The sequence below is a fragment of the Euprymna scolopes genome, chromosome 12, assembly GCF_053919585.1.
Source record: "Euprymna scolopes isolate OS-2025 chromosome 12, ASM5391958v1, whole genome shotgun sequence".
Lineage (NCBI taxonomy): Eukaryota > Metazoa > Mollusca > Cephalopoda > Sepiida > Sepiolidae > Euprymna > Euprymna scolopes.
Window position 1 is genome coordinate 84,873,600 of NC_136493.1, and position 21,845 is coordinate 84,895,444.

Consider the following 21,845-nt stretch of genomic DNA (forward strand, 5'->3'; position numbering starts at 1 on the left):
ATTGACTATATTAATAAAATGTTATATTTTAGATGACACGAATAAATTTCTCAAACTTAATTCGATCGACTCTTATGATAATACTTTGAATATTGAAAGCAAATTTCAAAAACGCTTGTACTTCTTATTTAAAAAGAATTATCTCTCCAAAGATATTTATCAGAAAATATGACCCACTTCCCTGAGGCTTCGAATTTATGGTCTCCCTAAAATGCGCGAAGATAATGTGCCTTGTAGATCCATTTTATCCATGATTGGTTTCGCTCAACATGCCCTCACCTAATATCTCACTGACTTACTTTAGCCTGTCCGTACATTCTATTCCACTTACTGTGTCTCTGATTCTTTTACTTTTTCTAAAATCATTCGAGATACTAACACCAATCAAAATAATTCTTTCTTTTGCTCGTTTGATATTTCCAGTTTATTTACTAACGCGCCTCTTGATGCGACCATTGCTATTTGTTGCGGTGCACTTTATTAATTAACAATTATGCACTAGTTTAAAAACAACTAAAGTAAATAAAAATTATTCATTACATTGAAATGTTTGATTGATTTTAATTTTGCATGGAATTATTTATTAAATAAAACTGCATAAAACTTCGTTTCAAATAAATTTAAAAAAAAACATACTTGTTGTAGGTATAGTTGTAGGTACAGTGGTTGGAATCGTTGTTGGTATAGTGGTTGGAATAGTGGTAGGTATAGTTGTTGGAATAGTTGTAGGTATAGTGGTTGGAATGGTTGTTGGAATCGTTGTTGGAATAGTTGTTGGTATTGTTGTTGGTATAGTTGTTGGAATAGTAGTTGGTACAGTTGTTGGTATAGTAGTTGGTACAGTTGTTGGTATAGTAGTTGGTACAGTTGTTGGTATAGTAGTTGGTACAGTTGTTGGAATAGTTGTAGGTACGGTTGTTGGTATAGTAGTTGGAATAGTTGTAGGAACTGTGGTTGGAATGGTTGTTGGAATAGTTGTTGGTACAGTTGTTGGAATAGTTGTGACTGATATTATTGTTTGCAAATATTTTATCACAAAGATCATAACATTTTATTGCACAATGGTTGAAATTGTCATTTGAACGATGTATAAACAGATGTACAGTGGTTCAAATTGTTGGCAGTACATTAGTTGGAAAATGTAAAAAAAATAATTGTCATTAGAATATATTTCATCCAATTTATATTTTTTATGAAAAAAAAGCACAAAGGAGAAATACTTTTTACATATTACAAGTCCGTGTAAATCTATATATATAAAAAGCAAAATGGCGGCATACGTTTTTGTATGTCCATGGAAGGCTTTTTTCACCAGGATTCTCGAGATGGTTACTATTTTCGAGAACTTTTTATATACTCCCTAGATCATAATATCTACGATTTGTGAACGCATGTCATCTCTACATTTATTTTGATCGACTTTTATAAAATTCATGCTACTTCCGTCTTTTCACATGTTTGTTTGTCTTTTTCATATAAATAAACTGAGACTCAACAAAGCAAAGCTGTCAGCAGCCTTTCGTGCCAGGAAGTCTTGAAAGCAATTAGCTTTGATCAATTTTGGGAAAGCCCTTTATATCAAACAATTGCTTTTCATTTGAGAGTTCCCCCTTTTTCAGGGGAGCTTGGTTTCCCTAACATAATAAATAAATGGAATGGTGGAAAGCTCAACGTTCATTTCTGCACCTGCATGAACTCATTCACTTAGCAAATAAACTTTTTGATTGACATTCTAAATTTCAATGTTTTTCACTTCCTATGGCTTCATAGCATAGCGGTAAGATGTCATGTTTTCTTTCACTTTCTTTTTCACCTTCGTGTCATGGGTTTGTCACGAGTTCAAGCCTGCCTGCCTGCCTACTAACACTTTTTTTTTCTTTTACACCTCCAAACTCCCGCTAGTATATATATAGAAAATAATTAAAAAATTTTTAATATAATCACAACTTATAAACAAGCTACAAATAAGGAAAGGAATGTCAGAGAACTCACCCCTATGATAAATCTTCTTTTATTTTCTACACCGATTTATGCCTTCTTATATCATTTTTATTTTTATATTTATTATCTTATATGGTTTTTTACTTTTTAAGCATTGCTTGTTTTAATGTCAAGCCATATTTCAAGTCCCTCACACACACACACACACACATACATGTTCCTGAAAGGATGAAACACTAGTGTCTGTAGGTATTAAAAATAATTATAGTAATTATTATATCAGCCTCTTTAAGAACTCGGTTCTTATTGTTGAGCACTCTAAATTGAAATTGAAGTCAGTCACTTAAAGACACATGTGCAGATTATGATGTTATAATCATAAGATCATTATCGCCATCTTGAAATTTATATAAATGTTAATTTCAACTATATTTCTCGCAGTTAATGTTAGACAGGTGGTTTGTTCCTTGCTAATGGGGTCAGAGATGGCTTTGTGCCTGCGTTCAACTCTTCCGACCAGCTGTAATCTGCACTGATGATTCCCAAAAGGATTAAACACTAGTGTCTATAGGTATTAAAAATAATTATAGTAATATTATATATATATATATATATATATATATATATATATATATATATATATATATATATATATATATATATATAAATCTAATTATCTTAAGAGTATGAAAAAAGCAATCATCCCCAGTATATCAAAAAGAATATCTAAGATATCACAAAATGAAAATATATTCGATAAGAATAAGGATTAATATAATGAAGTATTACCTCAATCAGGATATCAAGGAAAGATCAAATACATAAAGGCGTTTGATAATTAAAATAGCAGGATAAATTATACAACATCATATAACATGGTGATGAAGGGAAGAAGAAATGTAAAGAATAAAATAGATAAAAAATAAACATAAGAATAAAAAGAATGAAATTAAAGAAGCATATAATAGTAATAATACAGTTAAGAATAAGAGAAATGGGTGCAAAAACAAGTCTGGTTTAATCATCCTTTTAGTGAACAGATACAAAATAATATCCCTAAAGAATTTTACAAAATAATTGATAAGAACTATATGAATTATAGTAGGATGGAATCAGGTGAATTAAATATTGAGAAAAAATGTAACTGTAGAATACCTAATGAATGTCCATTGGAGGGCAATTGCTTAATATATGAAATTGTATACAAATGTGCAGTTAGGGCAAATAATAGTAAAAAGATATACCGAAACCATATTGTATCATTTAACATTGAACCAGGAAAGGAAACAACTTGGAATGAGGATAAGGATAGAAATAATGATATGACAAAAATAAATATTAAAAATAAGAAGAGAAACACAACTGCGTGAGGTGATTGGCTTACAGAACCATGTAAGAAAAAATAGAATTTGAATTAAAATGGTCAATAGTAGATAAAGGTAGAAAATAGAATCCTAGTAAATCAAAAAGATGTAATTTATGTTTACTTGAGTAAACGTAGTGAATTCTAAAGAGAAAATTTGGAACAAAAAATTTCATGTTATTAAAGCTGTCTTCAGAGAAATAAATTCCTATTACCATGCTCAAGACCTGATTAAACGTGTTTAAATTTTTAAAAAAATTAAGATATATGTTGAGAGTGAAATGTAAGTGTTATAAGAGAATGTTAAATTTAATACAAAGATTTTAGGATAGTGCAATAAACAAATTAATGGGTCATTAACTTAACACATAAAAATAAACTAATTATAACCTAAATAAGGGAAATAGAATTAAATTTAAAGTTGATAATCGTTATTGGGAATAAACTAACACCTGAGAAATTTCATTAGCACAAAAAAAGAATCAAACATTAAGTAATTGCAAAATATTGAGACGAACAGATTATGATGGATTAAAATGGACTAAATAAGAAGTTTGAAGCAAACTAGGTGAAAAATTGAACCTAGACTGATATAAAGAGAATAATATTAAAACTACAAATTTTAAAATTAAGCAAAAGAGATTAATGAATACTAAAGTCAAAATATTAAAGTAAGAATACACACGAATTTCGATAAAATTATGAATCGATAAATATAGGCAAACTTGAGTTATATCTCTTACACCATAATGATATACTGAATAATACAGAATAGTAAATATTAAAAAAAAAATAAAAATAAAATGTTTATATTGAGATAAAACTTGAAAAGATAGATTTAACATTTAAATTATGTACATAACCAGTATGTGATGAAGATAAATTTTAATTGATATTATTTAAATAAACCTTTTAATTATAATTTAAAAAAAAAAAATAACATGTAAAGGAAAAAAAAAATCAACAAATATATGGCAATATGTAAATAAATATTTATACGAAAGTCGGGAAAATACAGATATGAATAATTGGACATATAAATAGAGACTACAATTTGAAGGGGTAGATTATAGAACTTGGGGAATAAATTGATAAAATAAATAAATTGGAGAGGGAGAAATAATTATAAGAATTAGAAAAAACATTAAAAGATTAAATGAATGTAAAACAGGAAATTGATGAAGTATCATATTAAAAGAAGAAATTCGAAAATGGGAGATTAATCAATTCGAAGGCAACCAAAAAATAAATAAACAAATAATAGAATAATATGATGAGAAAGAGGTGAGTCTAACCGCTTGATCCTTTAAAATAGGGATTATGAATATATTTATACATATATAACAAATATATTTTAGTGTCTGAAGCTATTTTTGGAATATTTTTAAATGATATAATGTTTAAATTTGTCCAAATAGTTATGAAACAATCGTAACACACAGAAATACACCATATGATGTTTTCATTTCATATTTTCTTGTCTTGATTTTGCAAAAATATTATGTATAAAGGAAAACAAATATATATATATATATATATATATATATATATATATATATATATATATATAGTATGAAAATATACTTATGGCTGGTAAGCTATAGAGAAACGTTTATGTTTCATTCCAGGAAATCATCAGACTAATTGCTCTACTAATATCTACTAATGTATAGAGCACAGTTGAAATAAATACTGAAAATATATACTAATACATCTCTTAATAAATTCTGAGCCTAATTAATAAAAACCACACCTTTTAGGCAAAATTCTACTTTATTACTCAGCATAATCTCCTTCTGAGATTCACTGATTACAATGCTTCTCTTACAATTTGATGCCTTTTTTTCATAAAACAATTTTGGGGGGGGGGGGAGTTTCTGATATCATGCCTTCACTATAACTAAAAAACAATGTGATTAGAGCAAACTATTTTAAAGTTAAAACCTACAAAGTAGACACATGTTTTTTGTTCGGGGATGAATAAAAGTTATAAAAACTAGTAAATGTAGACTTTGATAAAAAGTCGAAATGGTAAATCATATATTAAGTAAATGCAGCAAACTAGCTTCCAAAAATTACAAAAAGAGACACGACTGCTTGGGAAAAGCAGCTCACTGGAAACTATGCAAACGTCATTATTTTGAACATGCAGTACAAACAGACAAATTTATTTGGCCAAGGACACCGGACATCATAATAGTGAGCTGGAAGGAAAAAAACTTGCTAAATTGTAGATATAATTGTTTTAGCAGATGACTAAGTAAAGACCTAGAAGCTGAATATGAAATCCGAAGAAAAAATATATAATACCAATAATTGTAGGGGCACTAGGAATTTTCTTATACTAACTCCAAACAGTTTAAAATAGTAGTGGTATTTGCTGATATGCTATTTTTAAATCTATTTTTGTAAGAACGTTCATAACTATCAGTTCATGTAATGCAACTTCAACATTAGGTATTGGATGTGAATTGAGAAAACTTTATGATTTATTGCTATTTTTAAATCTTAACATATACATCTATTTCCATCTGATTTTCTCAAAAATACAATAGGTGATGACTACTTGCTACACACAGGGGGAACATATTCAAGAAAGTCCTATTAGCTTTTGCAATTTTGCTCCTACAAATGCACTGATAATTTTCTTTGAATTTTAAACTCACTTCATAGTTTTTTAACTTTTTAATTTGTTCCTATTTTTATCTCATTTAATTAATTTGGTAGAATTTATGTCAATTATATCATTTCCAAGAAGCCTATATTGCACATAACTTAAATTAATCCTAATTGACTTAATTCCTCTCCGATCGTTTGTTCTTCTTGTCTAAGTTTTTCAAACTCACAATATTTATTCACATTTTTTAAACAGGATAGATATTTTATGATTGGTTCATCACTTTCTTCTTTCATCAACATGAACTTTGTTTTTTCTATTACGACCAACATTTTCTTAAGTCTCATATTTTTTCTTACGATTTGACTTATTTTTTAACAAAGTCAGGTCTTCCAGATTTATGGGATATGCCATAATGGATATTTTTATTATTGCTTCACATCCAGCTGTAGTCAAAAATAAATCTGTTATTTCATTTTCTCGTTTAGTTTCCTTGTAGTCTTTTAACATTTTAGTTCCTTCACTGGCAACAAAACATTGTAGCAATGTATCGATAATATTGGAATCCTCGAGAGACTATTGCAATTCTATCAGCGATGCCATTGTTATGAAGTGAAAGTTGGCCTTGTTCATAGATAGTCAAGCTTTTTCCTATATTTCTTAGAGAGAGAATCATATAGGCTCTCTCCTATGCTTATGCTAATTAGTCAAACAGAATTGTCAGTATCACTACAATCACTATATCACTATGTTTTGGTGGCTTTTTGTCCACCCACATGCCCAGTTTGTTACTTCCAACAGTATATCCTTCAGCTTGTTAGATAATTCCTGTTGTAAATATAGTATTCAAATGATCCACTATGTGATCTCTAAACCTACATTTTACAAGTTGCTCAAACCACACGTAGTGTAAATAAACACCAAGGCTATCAATATTTTATTACTAATCATCTTCAGCAATATGATTCGCTCACTTACATAATTAACTTCAATAATAGTATCTATCCACCTTTCTGCAATAAAAATACCAACATTACCTGGTCCCTTTACATTTCAACCAAGTTTTCTGGATAAAACATGTAGTTAAGTAGAAAAAAAAGAAATTTAAAAAAAATATATAAGACACAGCTGTTCCTTCCAAAAGGTCGAGCCCTTCAACGTCCACAAATAATTCACTGTCACAAAAATAATTCGCCGGCACTTCTTCCAACCGTCATTTCACTCTCTGCGCTCTTCACCCCTGCTTAAAAAAAAAAAGTACCGTTTATATGCTGCCCATTTCTCCACTTATGCAAATTGACTATCAACCAGAGCCATCTAGTTTTCCATTTCTCCAAACAGCCAATTAGCAAAGGGGGACAACTCAAACCACACAGAGCCATCTAGTTTTCCATTTCTCCAAACAGCCAATTTGCAAAGGGGGACAACTCAAACCCCACACTCCCTTGATCTACACGATCATCACATGTCAACCCATCACGTAGGCGCTCGACCAACATGGCGGCCGTCTCTCTCACTGCGATTTCCGTGGAGCCTCTTCGTGAACGTCGCTACTTGGCTCAATGTCGCTGTCTTCCTCTGATAACACCACCACCGGCCGCACATCAAGGATGTGTCGAGGGATGCCGTCGATAGATACATTGTTCGGAGACTGGACACTTGCCACAATGCCCCTCCCCCAGCGTGTGGTACAGCGAGCATCAGGCGGTTTGATCCTCACTTCCTCTCCCACTCGCACAGTCGCTCGCTTCTCGCCTTCCTCCGCAGGTACATGTGCAGTTCGGGGATGCTGCCACTCGTACTTGAAGACTGCCCTCCTGTAGCTTCGGACTGGATCCAAGAGAACACAGTGGCTGAGTCGGTCCTCACCTCACTATTCTGTAGCCCCCATTTCAAGGCTAAGTTGATGCCCTTCATAACCGCATCCAGTTCCGCCACATTTATGTGAGCCACGTCGTCCTTCTTTCGCAACCAAGCAGCATCTTCTGCAGTAACACCACCTATCTCCAAGGTGACCCCCACTGCTATACAGCTTGACACACACAACACAACACCTTCTGCACTGTTGGGTACATGCCAAACGCCTCTCACTGGATACTCCCTGTTCACCTCTTCAATAATCTTTCTAATAATGTCCACAGTCTCTTTATCAACTCCATCCTCCCACTTCGCTCCACTAGCTAGCCTTTTGATATAACTACATGCAGTCCATAGCCATCCTGCAATAGGGTAATGGCCAACCAGTCTTCCGCATATTGAGAAGAGTTCTCCCCTGCTCAATTTTTCCGACACCTCCGGGATCTCATTTCCCCTCCAGAACACTAACCATCCTATCTGGTCCTTTCTTAGTTGGAGCCCTAACACAGCTCCTCCCTACAACGATTCCGGGCGTTTTGCAATTAGCCCAAAGCTGTTGAGGTCTTTTACTACGTCCTCTGCAGTTGTTACCGTCTCGTCCACCAAAATATCATCAATGTAGGAACTGGTGCCCCTTCTGACTGCGTCCACCTTGCTTAGCACCATTTTGAGGATCGCTGCCATGATTTTTGGTGCAGAATTCAGGCCAAAACCCAACCTAATCAGGTAGTACGTTCGGCCCTTGTATCTGACCAGCTGGTATTTTCAGAATTCCTGTGAAATGTGGATCTGTAGGTATGCAGATTTTAAATCCACAATCGTCACAGCCTTCTGAATCTGCCTGCACTCTCGCATGGTCTCTCCGCACACGTCCATCACATCGCCTCCTGTGTGACACGCAACGTGTACGTTCAGCTCCCTGAAGTCCTGTACTGGCCGAACTTTTTGTTTTGTGGGCTGAACAACCGCCATTAACGGCATCACACCTTCCACCTTCTCCGTCCATGGTCTTAAAATTCCCTCCGAGATCCATCGGTCCACATCCTTCTCAAATTCAACTCTTGTGCCTCCTCGTAACGTATGCTCGTAGCATTCCACTCTGTTGTTCAGTATGGGAGGTTCTCCCTTCCATGCCCACTGGACTGTCCATTTCTCACCATCAAAGTGTGCAGAGAAATCTTAGTCCTCTATCGTGCAACTTTTGTCTAACCCGGCCGTTCCTGTGACACATTTTTCGAATTGCACACCTGAAGCCCCTTGGTGTCCTCCAAATCTCACAGAGTTCCTATATACTGTGATGCTCCCTAGTCGAGCAATTGCGTACATCCCTAGCACCACATCGAAACCCGTGATAATTTTGTTAATAACAATCGCCTGGATTTTTAGTGACATCCCACGTACCATCAACCGAACGATACTTGTGCCATTGCACTTCACCTCTCTGCCGTCAACTGCCGTAATGCTGCTGGTTCCATTGCATGTGTCAACCATGTCTTTGGTGACAATTGTTGAAGTACAGCCCGTGTCGACAAGGGCTTTTGCACTTCGTCCATTTAGGGTCACCTCTACTTGTGGTGATATACCCTGAAGCGCCTTCATCGAATAAGTGGGGTAGCCACCAGCGCAGTGGCTTTCCCCTGTTCGTTTCCCTGGGAACAGAATCTGCTGATGTGGCCGAATTCCCCACAGCAGTAACACGTGACTTCTGGCTTTGACTACCTGCACTGCCTCGCCATATGGAGGCCTTGGCATCGGTAGCACCTGCCAGAGAACCTGGGTGTCTGCCACAGTCCTCTCTGCATTTCGTCCTTCACAATTTCCTGCTGCAGTTTGCTTCGTTGAGCGACAGCTACGATTCCCTGCTCACTCTCTTTTTTCCTGGCCAGCACCCTAGCCTGTGTAATCAACTCCGCCACCTCCATAGTATTTACACCGAGCAGTTGCTGCAGAGCTATAGAAATATAGTCCGGGAAGCCATGGATAAAGGCCAGTACTGGACTTCAGGGAGCTGAACGTACACGTTGCGTGTCACACAGGAGGCGATGTGATTGACGTGTGTGGAGAGACCATGCGAGAGTGGAGGAGATTTAGAAGGCTGCGACGATTGTGGATTTAAAATCTGCATACCTAAAGATCCACATTTCACAGGAATTCTGGAAATACCAGTTGGTCAGATACAAGGGCCGAACGTACTACCTGACTAGGTTGGGTTTTGGCCTGAATTCTGCACCAAAAATCATGGCAGCGATCCTTAAAATGGTGCTAAGCAAGGAGGACGCAGTCAGAAGAGCCACCAGTTCCTACATTGATGATATTTTGGTGGATGAGACGGTAACAACTGTGGTGGACATAGTAAAAGACCTCAACAGCTTTGGGCTAATTGCAAAACGCCCGGAATCGTTGTAGGGAGGAGCTGTGTTAGGGCTCCAACTAAGAAAGGACCAGATAGGACGGTTAGTGTTCCGGTGGGGAAATGAGATCCTGGAGGTGTCGGAAAAATTGAGCAGGGGAGAACTCTTCTCAATATGCGGAAGACTGGTTGGCCATTACCCTATTGCAGGATGGCTATGGACTGCATGTAGTTATATCAAAAGGCTAGCTAGTGGAGCGAAGTGGGAGGATGGAGTTGATAAAGAGACTGTGGACATTATGAGAGAGATTATTGAAGAGGTGAAGAGGGGGGATCCAGTGAGAGGTGTTTGGCATGTACCCAACAGTGCAGAAAGTGTTATGTGGTGTGATGCAAGCCGTATAGCAGTGGCGGTCACCTTGGAGATAGGTGGTGTTACTGCAGAAGATGCTGCTTGGTTGCGGAAGAAGGACGATGTGGCTCACATAAATGTGGCGGAACTGGATGCGGTTATGAAGGGCATCAACTTAGCCTTGAAATGGGGGCTACAGAATAGTTAGGTGAGGATCGACGCAGCCACTGTGTTCTCTTGGATCCAGTCTGGAGCTACAGGAGAAAGGAGGGTGAAGACGAAAGGCGCTGCCGAAATAGCTTGTAGTGAAGTAGAAAAAAAAGAAATTTAAAAAAAATATATAAGACACAGCTGTTCCTTCCAAAAGGTCGAGCCCTTCAACGTCCACAAATAATTCACTGTCACAAAAAGAATTCGCCGTCACTTCTTCCAACTGTCGTTTCACTCTCTGCGCTCTTCACCCCTGCTTAAAAAAAAAGTACCGTTTATATGCTGCCCATTTCTCCACTTATGCAAATTGACTATTAACCAGAGCCATCTAGTTTTCCATTTCTCCAAACAGCCAATTAGCAAAGGGGGACAACTCAAACCACACAGAGCCATCTAGTTTTCCATTTCTCCAAACAGCCAATTTGCAAAGGGGGACAACTCAGACCACAAAACACAAATCAATACATCTTCTTTCAAGCAAATCAACAATTAAACCAGCTATTCTATGCTACCTTCCAATATTTACATAGTCTGAAATGTATTCTTTTTTTATGACATTTCCTTATTTGAGGTAAGATTTTTTTAGTCCAGATATTCTTGTTGACATCAACCCAGTTATGTCATAAGAACCAATTTTTATAACAAAATATCATAGCAAGACTTAAAGTGCTACAACTGCATTTGGGATTTCTTAAAAATTAGTTTTCTCAATAAATAAATAAATAAATAAAAAAGGAATTATACACTGGTTCTCTGCACAGCTACACATCCAACATTATGTACAATGTACAAGGGGGAATTTCACTTATCTTAGTTGAGACAGTGATACAAAAGCACTCTACTTACACCGACTCCAATTTTAAGTATACTTTCAGAATTAGTATCCAAAAACTAATATTCAGTAACATGAACCAGTGATCAAGTCTTTTGTTTCCTTGGTATGAGTCACCCTCATCAACTACCTTCTAGCAATAAAAAGTTACAAAGCGATGGGTGTCTGATTGAATAAAGATAAAGGTTGTTTTTCTTTAGTACTAAGGCTTGTCATTACTTGTCATGACTTAGTAGGATCAAGTCTCTCTGACCTTCTATCTAGCCCAAGTAAGGGCCTAAGTGTGGTGTTGCAATTCATGCAATTATTTAGGCAACTGGAGTAAAGATTGCCCAGCTACATCATGATTTGCTATCTACAGTCAGCAGACTTTGAAAGTATTTTTAAAGTATTTAAAAAATGTTAAACTTTGAACAAAAATCACAAATCTATAAACTATTTGTAAAAGTATTACTCACCACGTGGACCACACAGATGAACACTAACTTCGGTTTCAACACGCCTTTCTGGATTTTCTTTTTCAATTGTAATTTCAAGCTCAAATAATGTATCAATTTGTGGAAGATATACTGTAGTAGTAGGATCAACATTCTGTAATGAAAAATAGAAAATTGAACATTTTATCAAAAAATACTTCAATAGTTCAGTTACAATTAATTAGTGTTGCATTTGCTTTATGATTTTCCTTTCCGACAACAAAATTTCTGTTTTTGAATTTTTGAAATAAACAATTGGTTATTCATATTATTTGGATTCATCAGACTACTGTTTTCATCTTCAGTGTCATTTTACAACGTTTTCATTCATACTCTGGCCCCATCAGGAAGATGTTCAAACATTACTAGACCACGTGAACTCTCTCCACATAACTATACAGTTCATGATGGAAAAACAACATAACAACAAACTATTCTTTCCAGATGTACTGATTATCCACATTGGTCAGGGTTTATGTTATCTATATACCGAAAGTCAACATTCACTGGACAGTACCTAAACTTCAATCTCACTATCCATATAATGTAAAGAAAGGAATAATCCATTGTTTAAAACACAGAGAAAAAGCAATATGTAATAACAGCAATGCATATCAAGAGGAGATGGACAGTTTAAGAGAAACACTCTGCTGAATCAACTATCCAGAGAGCATGAAAGCAGCTCCAAGAAATCTGGACCAGACACAAAAGGACATCACTCAAAAACTCACCACAGTTTGTATACCACACATGAAGGGCTTGTCTGAAAAAAAAAAATTCAATGAATCCATATCAAATCAGGACAGTATTTGAGAACGATTTAACTCTCCGGAAATAGCTTGTGAGAGTCAAGCCCCCTACAGAAAAAATTATGACTAACAACTGTGTATATGAAATCCCATGTAGATGTGGAAAACTATACAAAGGTGAGACGTGTCGACCACTAAAAGTATGGTTAGAAGAACGTCGAAAAGCCGTAACATATGGAGAGATTTAAAAATCGAGTATAGCTGACCATATTTGGAGGGAAAAAGGAAACCATTATAATTTACTACTATGGGACGAAGTAAAAATTATTGACGGAGAGGAACGATGAAGAGTAACGCAACTAAAAGAAGCTGCACATATGCTTGGAGACGATCAATTTCTAAGTATTCTATATGGAAATAAACATTACAAAAAACAGCTTCTACAGAGAAAATATCAAACCCAAAACTTCTGTTTTTACATATATTGCTATCAGAAATGTTTATATTCTATACAAACTGCAACTTCTTAACAGAAAATTAAATATATATATATATATATATAGATATTCGGTAAACTTACAATATATTTACATTCCTTATTATTTTTTAAATATATTTCTGACCCGCTTCTTTGTTTACATCTACATGTGTGCGTGTGTCCGTGTGTTCCCGCCAGCATGCGTTACCAAAGAAAAACGCTTTTGCTTTGCAAACATATTTATTAGATGTTAATAAACATTATGAACTGCAAGTTTTTTTAGATAATTTAATATCTATCTAATCAGTATTATACATGCAAATAAACATTACAAAAATTTAAATGATATACAAAATGCAACTTCTCCTTAGAAAATTAAATATATATATAGATGTTCGGTAAACTTACAATATATTTACATTTTTTTAATTTTTTTTTTATTTCTCACCTGTTACTTTGTTTTACACGTGTTCCTGTGTGCATGTGTTTCCATCAGCGTGCATTATAGCGTGAAGTAAATAAAGGGTTCCATTCGAAATTCCATCCAAATTCTCGAGTTCGACAGAAACATTCCCAAGTTCGAGATTATACCGATCGAAACGTTGTAAAAATGATACTCCAGACGAAAACAGTAGTCTGATGAATCCAAATAATACGAAAACAATTTCTAACAGAAATCACAATGTAAATGTAATATGTAGTAAATAATATTTTTGATGAAAGCAATTACTAAAACTCAATTCAATACAAAAAATTTCTTCTATAAAATTGAATTGTCAAAAAGGAAATTTGACTTACCGTAAAAGGCTCTACTTCACCAGCTGCATATGTTGCAATAACACTAAAACTTTGGATATTCTTTGTATTTAGAAGGCTAATCTTAACTGGAAGTCTTGGTTCATTGAAAGTGATCACAAGTCTTAGAATATTATCATTTACGTCAAACTTATAGGGTCCAGCACCAGGAACTAATTTTTGAATGGGATCATTTGTGCTTGATGAAATAATTTCCACATCATCATCACTGAGATTTTCCTGTGTGATTTCTTCAGCATGAATACAGATTTCTAAAATAAAGCATTAAAAAATAACTTATAGAAAGATAAATATAAATTTATGTTGAATTTTTATGAAAATACATTGATAACTGTCAGGTTAGCTTAATGAACCAATAACTTTTCTAATCACAATATATGAGGCAACATTCAATGACAATTATACAGTAAGTAATGCGCATGTATCATCACATAGTTCAATACATTTATAATTATATAAATAAGTTATATAATAAAAATTGCAACTACAAAATATTTTCTCCTTTATTGGCTACAGTTTTAAAGATTTTATATCCTTGTTCTTGTTAAGTAATATACTACAATGATGATTTAATGATAATTATAAAGTAAGTTATGCACGTGTATCATCACATATTTCAATATACTTTTAATTATATAAATAAATTATATAATAAAGATTTGCAGATACAAAATATTTCGTATATCGCATATAAACTACAGTTTAAAAGATTTTATAAGTTTATCCTTACAAATAAATATACTACAAAGATGATTTAAAGAAAATAAAAAGTCATGATAATGCAATAATATAATCAGAAATACTCTACCATGTGTTGTAGTCATTCTTATAGTCCTTTTAGTAGGAAAAGTTGTTGTTGAGGTAACTGTGAATATAACCACAAAATGTCAACAATCATTAAAATTAAGATTTTTTTTTACAAACAAAATCTCATTAATTCTAACTAATCAAATGTTACACAAACATAATTAGAATTGAGTTAAAATAACAAGTTATGCTGGTTCAAATAATATACCAAACAAACGTTCATTAGTATTTAGAATTGCTTTTGCTATCTTGTTCATATATTCATGCACAGAACCAGGTGCACTATTTTTCTTTTAACTTCCTTAAATATTTGCAACGTTTTGCTTCTATACTTCTCAAAGCTAATGAGGTTTTCTTTTGTTGGATATTTTGCAATTTTCTTAGAATTGGGTAGCATTTTTTACAGCTTTTCTACATCAATCATCAAACGATGGTTTACTGCGTTTTACAGAAGGTTATGTTTTGAGCATGTTTTCCTTTGCTGCTGATAATAATGTATTACTAACGTGTGTGGTATGATCTTTATTTTGGTTGTTTGATTATGGAATCAATTTGTAATGTTCATAACTTCTTAAATTTTTCCTAATTGGCTTTTTTGAAATCCCAATATGATATTTTTACGTCAGTTTGAGATGTAAAGACGTTATTCTAAGAAAATCGGGAAATGGTTGTTTTGGACTTTCCAGTTATAATTTAGGAATAGCTTAAAACGACATATTGTACAATATGTGACTGTTGCTGAATATGTTTACGTTGTTATTTTTGCAGAATATGTGTATAGACTCTATTATTTTTACTTTTTTCTCCGGTTTTCTTGCTTCCTCATATTTCATTATGGTTGTTAAAGTTCCCCATTATAATGAAATATTTGGACAGTTGTTTAATTAATTCACTTAGTTCTGATTCTTCGAGTTCTTTATTGCTGATATATATGTATTGGGCACACTTTTATACTTTTATGAAAAGATGCTGATATAGCGACTTCTTGCATATTTGTATTTCATTGTGTGAGATATTTTTAATGATTACTTATTATCTACATCTTTGAGTTTAATTTCTTGAAGGCAAACAATTGCTGGATAGTGGTTTATAATGTTCACAATAGTTGGCCCATATTTTTCTGATATTCCAATTATTTATGGGTTTTCATTTTAATTGTATTGTCTGTGAAACTTATATTCGCCTTTCTCGGTTTTCTTGCTTCCCTATTTTTATTATGGTTGTTCAAATCACTTATTATGATGAAGTATCTTGGCAGTTGTTCAATTGACTGCCTTGTTTTAATTCTTTCAATTGTCATTTGCTAGTATCTATAATAAGCACAATGTGATAGTTTTATGAAAAATGCCAATATGGTGACTTTTTGCATATTTGTATTTAATTTAATTAATTGATTTAATGGGATATTAATTTTATAATTTTATTACCCACATTTTTCAGTTGAGTTTCTTGAAGACAAACAATTACTGGACAGTAATTTTTTTGTATGGTGGTCTTAGAGGTTTTTTCTGTGGTTATTTTCATCTTGGGATGTGTGTTTTTCTTGCTATGTTTATTTTTTTTGTTTTAGAAATTGTGTTTCTATCTAGTTATTTTTGTTTGATCTCTTCTCTATATTTATAAAATGGAGACGATTTTTTCCTCCCTAGAAAAAAAAAAAATCTAGCAATAGAAACACAGCCGACAGATACAAATTCAATAGTCACACTAACTGCAAATATCTGCTGCATGTTTTCTGGATATTACCCATCGATTTTATTCAATATTGTAGATTCCTATAATATTTCTGAGTACATTCACTCTCCCCAACAAATCATATTCACAGGTAGTAGCAGGATACTTTTTCAGTCATTATTTTCTACTCTTACTCTCCTTGATGAGACCGGGAACTTTGATACATTTTTCAAAACTATTTCATATATGGTAGACATTACATATTTTCTTAATATCTGTGCTATACCCATGTGTTTATCAGTCAACAAATAAGTACTTATGCAGAATACGGACATTGCTAAAATAATAATGTTATTATTTATAAACCCATTGTTAATATAGGAGATCAGAGCTCTTTGTAAATAGTATGTACTTTCAACTAACATTTTAATAAACAAACAATATTGTATGAAGTTAAATTTAACTTGAACATCATATCTAAAACAATAGCATGGTTCGTATTCTGCATAAGTACAAAAATCGCCTCAAAACAGCGGTAATCAACTAAAAATAGTAGTGCTTGTCAATGCCCACCCCTGTCATGAGTCAGAGTAACCATCTTAAAAGAGAACTGATCAACAGTTACTGTCATAACCGCAAGTGGAGGACAGTGGCCACTACTGGATGAAAATGCCCAATAATTGAAGACAGGCAATTTCATTTCAGAGCAGTCTAATGGGGACTGACACCAATTATGACTGGTAGTGACCGATAGTTGCAGAGAAAACTAGTGCCCGCTAGTAAATGCAAGAAACAGTCTCAAAACGCTCCTAAACACCAGTGACGACCAGTACTCACAATTGAAGACAGAGAATTTCATTTTAGAGCAGTCCAATGGAGTCCAATACTAGTGATGGCTGCCAGTAAATACCAGGAATCAACAGTGATAGTTGTAAAGGTAGCCAGTGTCCACCAATAAACACAATCGCCTCAAAATACATTAGCACTAGTGATCATCAGTGCCTACCATAGGTATCCAGTGACAGCTAATGGATGCCAGTGACCAACAATGCCCAACAGTTGAAGATAGACGATTTCAATTCAGAGCAATCCAATGGAAGTCGACGCTAATCATTGTCACCAGTGACTGACAGTTGCAAAAACAGCTAGTAAATGCCAATACCCAAAAGTAACCGCCCCAAATTAGCACTGATCGCCAGTAACCACCAGTGTTGACAATGACAGCCAGTAAATTTCACTAGTTGCTACTGCCAGGCAATGCCCAACAGTGGAAGGTAGATGATTTTTTTTTGGTTACAGATGCCAGTGCCCACTTTCTAGGGCCAACAGTGGCCCTCACTAACAACAATAGTTTTATTTGTTTTGTGAGGGAGGTTCTTTATTGAATCTCTTCTGGCTTTGTGCCATACTTCAACCAGGCAATGCTAGTACATGGGTTCTGTTCATTATTTATATGAGATAGATTAAAGCAATTGGGATGATGTTGGCTGTATTTTTGTTAGAAGTGTATCTGTTTCTGGTTTTATTTCTGTAGTTAACTGTATGAGTAGTATTTTTTTAATTGTTTATTGAGGAAATTCGTCTTCATGTTTATAAAGTGTGTCAATCGCTTTATTGCAGATTAGTAAAATATCAATATTTCACTAAATATATGTCACAAAAAATAAAATTGTATAATAAAATGACTGCTTTAAGGTTAGTTATTTCCCAAAATTTTATTCAAATTCATGTGATATTCACAAAGTTATGACATTTTTGTCTTTATCAAGGAATTTCCACTGTCCATCGCTTTATTGCAAATCTCTATAAATGTTGTATTAGGGCAAAAATACAATGTCTAATCATGAAAACGTTACTTTTTATTATATTTTTCTGTTAAAGAATAATAAACTAAAGCACATTCTAGGTGCTAAGCCTCAAATAAATTAATTATTTTTCACCATATCCAACAATTTTTTGAAATAACTTTAAATAACCTTTTGTCCACCAAAGAAGTCAATACTAGACATTTAAAAATTTTCACACTGACGTCTGATAGTTTAAATTCGTTACAGTGTTTATCAACCATGGCCGCATATGTTGCAAAGTCATCTTTGTCGTTTTTAACCAAATTCAAACATTTCCATAGTTTATAGAACATTTTAGACTTTTGGGCTAAAAAGTTCAGTAAGAAGCTCCACGATATCGGCAAAAGATAGCTCCGAAGTTTAACGTGGCAAAATAAAAACCACAAATTTATGTTCAACGGTCTCCAATTTGCATAATTGCAAACAAACTTTTTTCTGGTCGGACCGGTCTATAGACTAAAAAAAGTCCTCATTTCTTCGGTAGTAAGCTGAAAATGACTTAACTTCTTCTGGTATATAGCAGTTGTCAATCGCATTCCATATAGAGGCTTGTGAAAATAAGGTATTATTCTCAGTGAACACATTATATGTTACGACTTGAGCAAGTAACTCCTCCAGATGCTGTTTCCACTCAAATAACTGTTTTTTTTGTAGTTGTTCTCGCTTTTCGTCTGTATGTTGTTAATGTTTGAATAATTGTTGTTGTTGAATTTGTAATTATTCCCAAACATACAAAAAACGAACACGGCAGCCCTAATTCACTACGGCAGTGCGATCGACACATATTGTTATGCATCATCTATTCCATTTAAACTTACCCATTTTGCTATAAATTATTTAATCACTTTAAAATTACACATGCCATTTCCCATTTCTTACATTAAAATTATTTACATATTGTTAGATTTAAAACAATTACATCATAGCTTTTTATACATCACACCCGGTTTTAGAATCCTATATAAACCTCAATTAGATTTAAACCAACTAGAAAACATTAAAAAATAATTAGCAACACATACAATATACTCCACATTTTCTTGTATTTTTCGTTTCCTTATATAATTTTTGATACCTCTGGTGGGGAAGGGGGGGGTGATATTCATTATTTATAAATTACATGTTTTTCTTTTTTTTTCATTTATAAAACTTTCGATATCTGATTATTTCAGTTATATTTATTTATTTTGTTTTTTAGGGGGCTTTGTATTTTTTTTGTTTTTGCAGATAGAAACGAAAAACCTTCATTTGTTTTGGGTGTGTTTTTGGGGGGTTATTTAAAATATTCTTCGATTTAAACAATTACGCTGCAGATTTCTTTACATCATATCAGGTTTCACTATCCTATATTTATCTCGATTACATTCTAACCAACGAAGCCACATTTCTTGTCTTTTTACTTTCTATTTTTTTGTGGAGGGAGGGGTCATTTGTTTAAAAATCATTTTCTTTCTTTAAAGATTGTAATGCAGGGTATGGGGCAGCATAACCAGCTGCCAACATTCCCCTGCTTTTTACTAAAGTCAACCGAGAGCTCTTTTTAGTATCCTCGTTGTTCCCTTAAGTGTAATTGTCTGGATTTCTTTTGCACTTTGTTCACCAGGAATATTAGTTAGATAGGACTTCAGGTTCTTCTTCATAAGCCCTGTAGCACCTATAATAACTGGTATGTGGAATGGTTGATATCTCCCTATGCTAACGTGTCTCGCCCCCCATTTTTATAAACACAGCGAATTCAACAAGGGCTTGCGTTCTTTCTTGATTTTGTTTTAATAGTAAAAAAAAAAATATGACGTTATTTCAATTTTTTCACTGTGGACCAGTGGATAAAGGAGCAGAGTCAAAATATAGGGGTTTCAGGTTTGCGCCAATATAACATAGTCTTTTTTCTTCTTTTTTTTTGATGGAGAATGTTTTAACATTGAAAAAGAGTTATGTACTCATTCTACATTCTGATAAGTGAAATTATTGTAGTAATTGATAAAAACAATATTCAAGAATAAATACACTTAAGAAGTTTTATTTCATTTCATTAGGATCGGATTACATATTTTACTTCTTAAATAAAATTTTTGCTTCTTAATAAAACTTTGAGACCAACTATTTTTAAGCATGGAGGGCGGTAATTAACCAGTCAACATTACCACATCTTCAACAACTAAATGGATGTTTTTTGTTTTTTTCCCCTCTCTTCACCCGCCATGCTTACTGCGTCAATTTTTTTTTGCTTCCCTCCCCTTGCTGCTATTTATTTATTTTTTTTTTTTACGGCTGGGAGTTGATCGATATTCTCTCCAACCGTCTTTGACATTCTTACCATGAGGAGTTGGGAATGTCTATTCTGAATGTCGTTTGTAACATTGAGGAGGTTAGGGGTTGGGCAGCAACAACAGCAACCGTACTTTAACTTTCTTCGAAAGGGGAGCACGCTTCTATCGAGCAACACCAGTTAGCGGGTACTGCTGATAATTTTTAACCAATCAAATGTTACTCAACTTCACCCAACAATTATTTTATTTTTGACAATCAATCATGTTAAGTTTTTTTTTCAGCCAAGTGCGTGTTCATGTCAAGTGCACCTATTTCTGTTAAATGATCTTCCAGTACATCTGACTTTGATATTTAACATTTCCAATCAGCAAGTATTTTATGTTTGAGAAACACCAAACTTGTTTTACTGACCTGATGCATGTCTATACCAATTGATCCTAGTTCTGTTAGGTAACCTTTTTTAACATTACTCATTATTCTATTTTCCAAAATGTTTATACATGAACATTTTCATTGTATCTCTCTCTTTACCACCCCCAACAGATTGCAATAAAATAATTAAAGAATATCAACTAATGTGTGCTCTGTAATAATCTATTATATAAAAGTGAAAATGTGTGTGTGTTTCTGTGTGTGCGCGCTTTTATTGTATGTCCGGCAAAGGTTTTTTTCGAGTGAGGAGTGCTCGGGAGGGTTACTGTTTCTTAGAACTTTTTATATACTCCCTAGATTATAATATCTATGATTTACGAAAGGAGGTCATGTCTATCTCTTATTTGAGCGACTTTGACATGCTATTTTTGTGCTATTTTTGACTCTCCATGTATTTGTTTGGCTTTTCCGTATATATAAGCGAAACTGAATCCATAGCAAAGGAAGCTTTCTGGCATGTGTGCCAGGGACGTCCATAAAGCAATGAGCTTTGATTAATGCGGGCAAAACCCGTCATATCAGACAATCGATATTCATTTGGTGACTCCCCCTTTTATAGGGAGCTGGCTTTACAACAAGATGTTGGGTAAACAAACAAATATGCAAAAAACTGGCTTGCAGCCAAACATAAGTGCGGCATTACATTTCTCTATGGCGTGATGTTTTACCTTATTAAATTTATGCACCTGCCACTTAACCTTTTACTCATTAAATTTCAACCATTCTCACTTCGGCTACCCTCGTAGCATCGTGGTAAGTTATCAGGCTACCAC

The 21,845-nt window shown here is 34.0% G+C and overlaps 1 protein-coding gene across 1 annotated transcript; it reads right to left on the reverse strand.

Moving 5' to 3' along the window:
- Positions 1-246: 246 nt before the first annotated feature.
- Positions 247-14,904, reverse strand: LOC145291615 (uncharacterized). Its single transcript, XM_080137691.1, has 4 exons — positions 14,850-14,904; positions 14,024-14,292; positions 11,981-12,113; positions 247-1,005 (listed from the first exon to the last, which is right to left on the reverse strand). Exons 1-4 carry the CDS (start codon positions 14,863-14,865, stop codon positions 611-613), a joined length of 813 nt encoding a protein of 270 aa, XP_079993817.1. The 5' UTR covers positions 14,866-14,904; the 3' UTR covers positions 247-610.
- Positions 14,905-21,845: the final 6,941 nt, after the last annotated feature.

Coding starts and splice junctions, on each gene's coding strand:
- LOC145291615 (XM_080137691.1), bottom strand. Junction 12,114..14,023: donor GTGAAGTAGAGCCTTTTACG/GTAAGTCAAATT, acceptor TTTTCATTACAG/AATGTTGATCCTACTACTAC. Junction 1,006..11,980: donor TCATCTGTGTGGTCCACGTG/GTGAGTAATACT, acceptor CAATAATATCAG/TCACAACTATTCCAACAACT.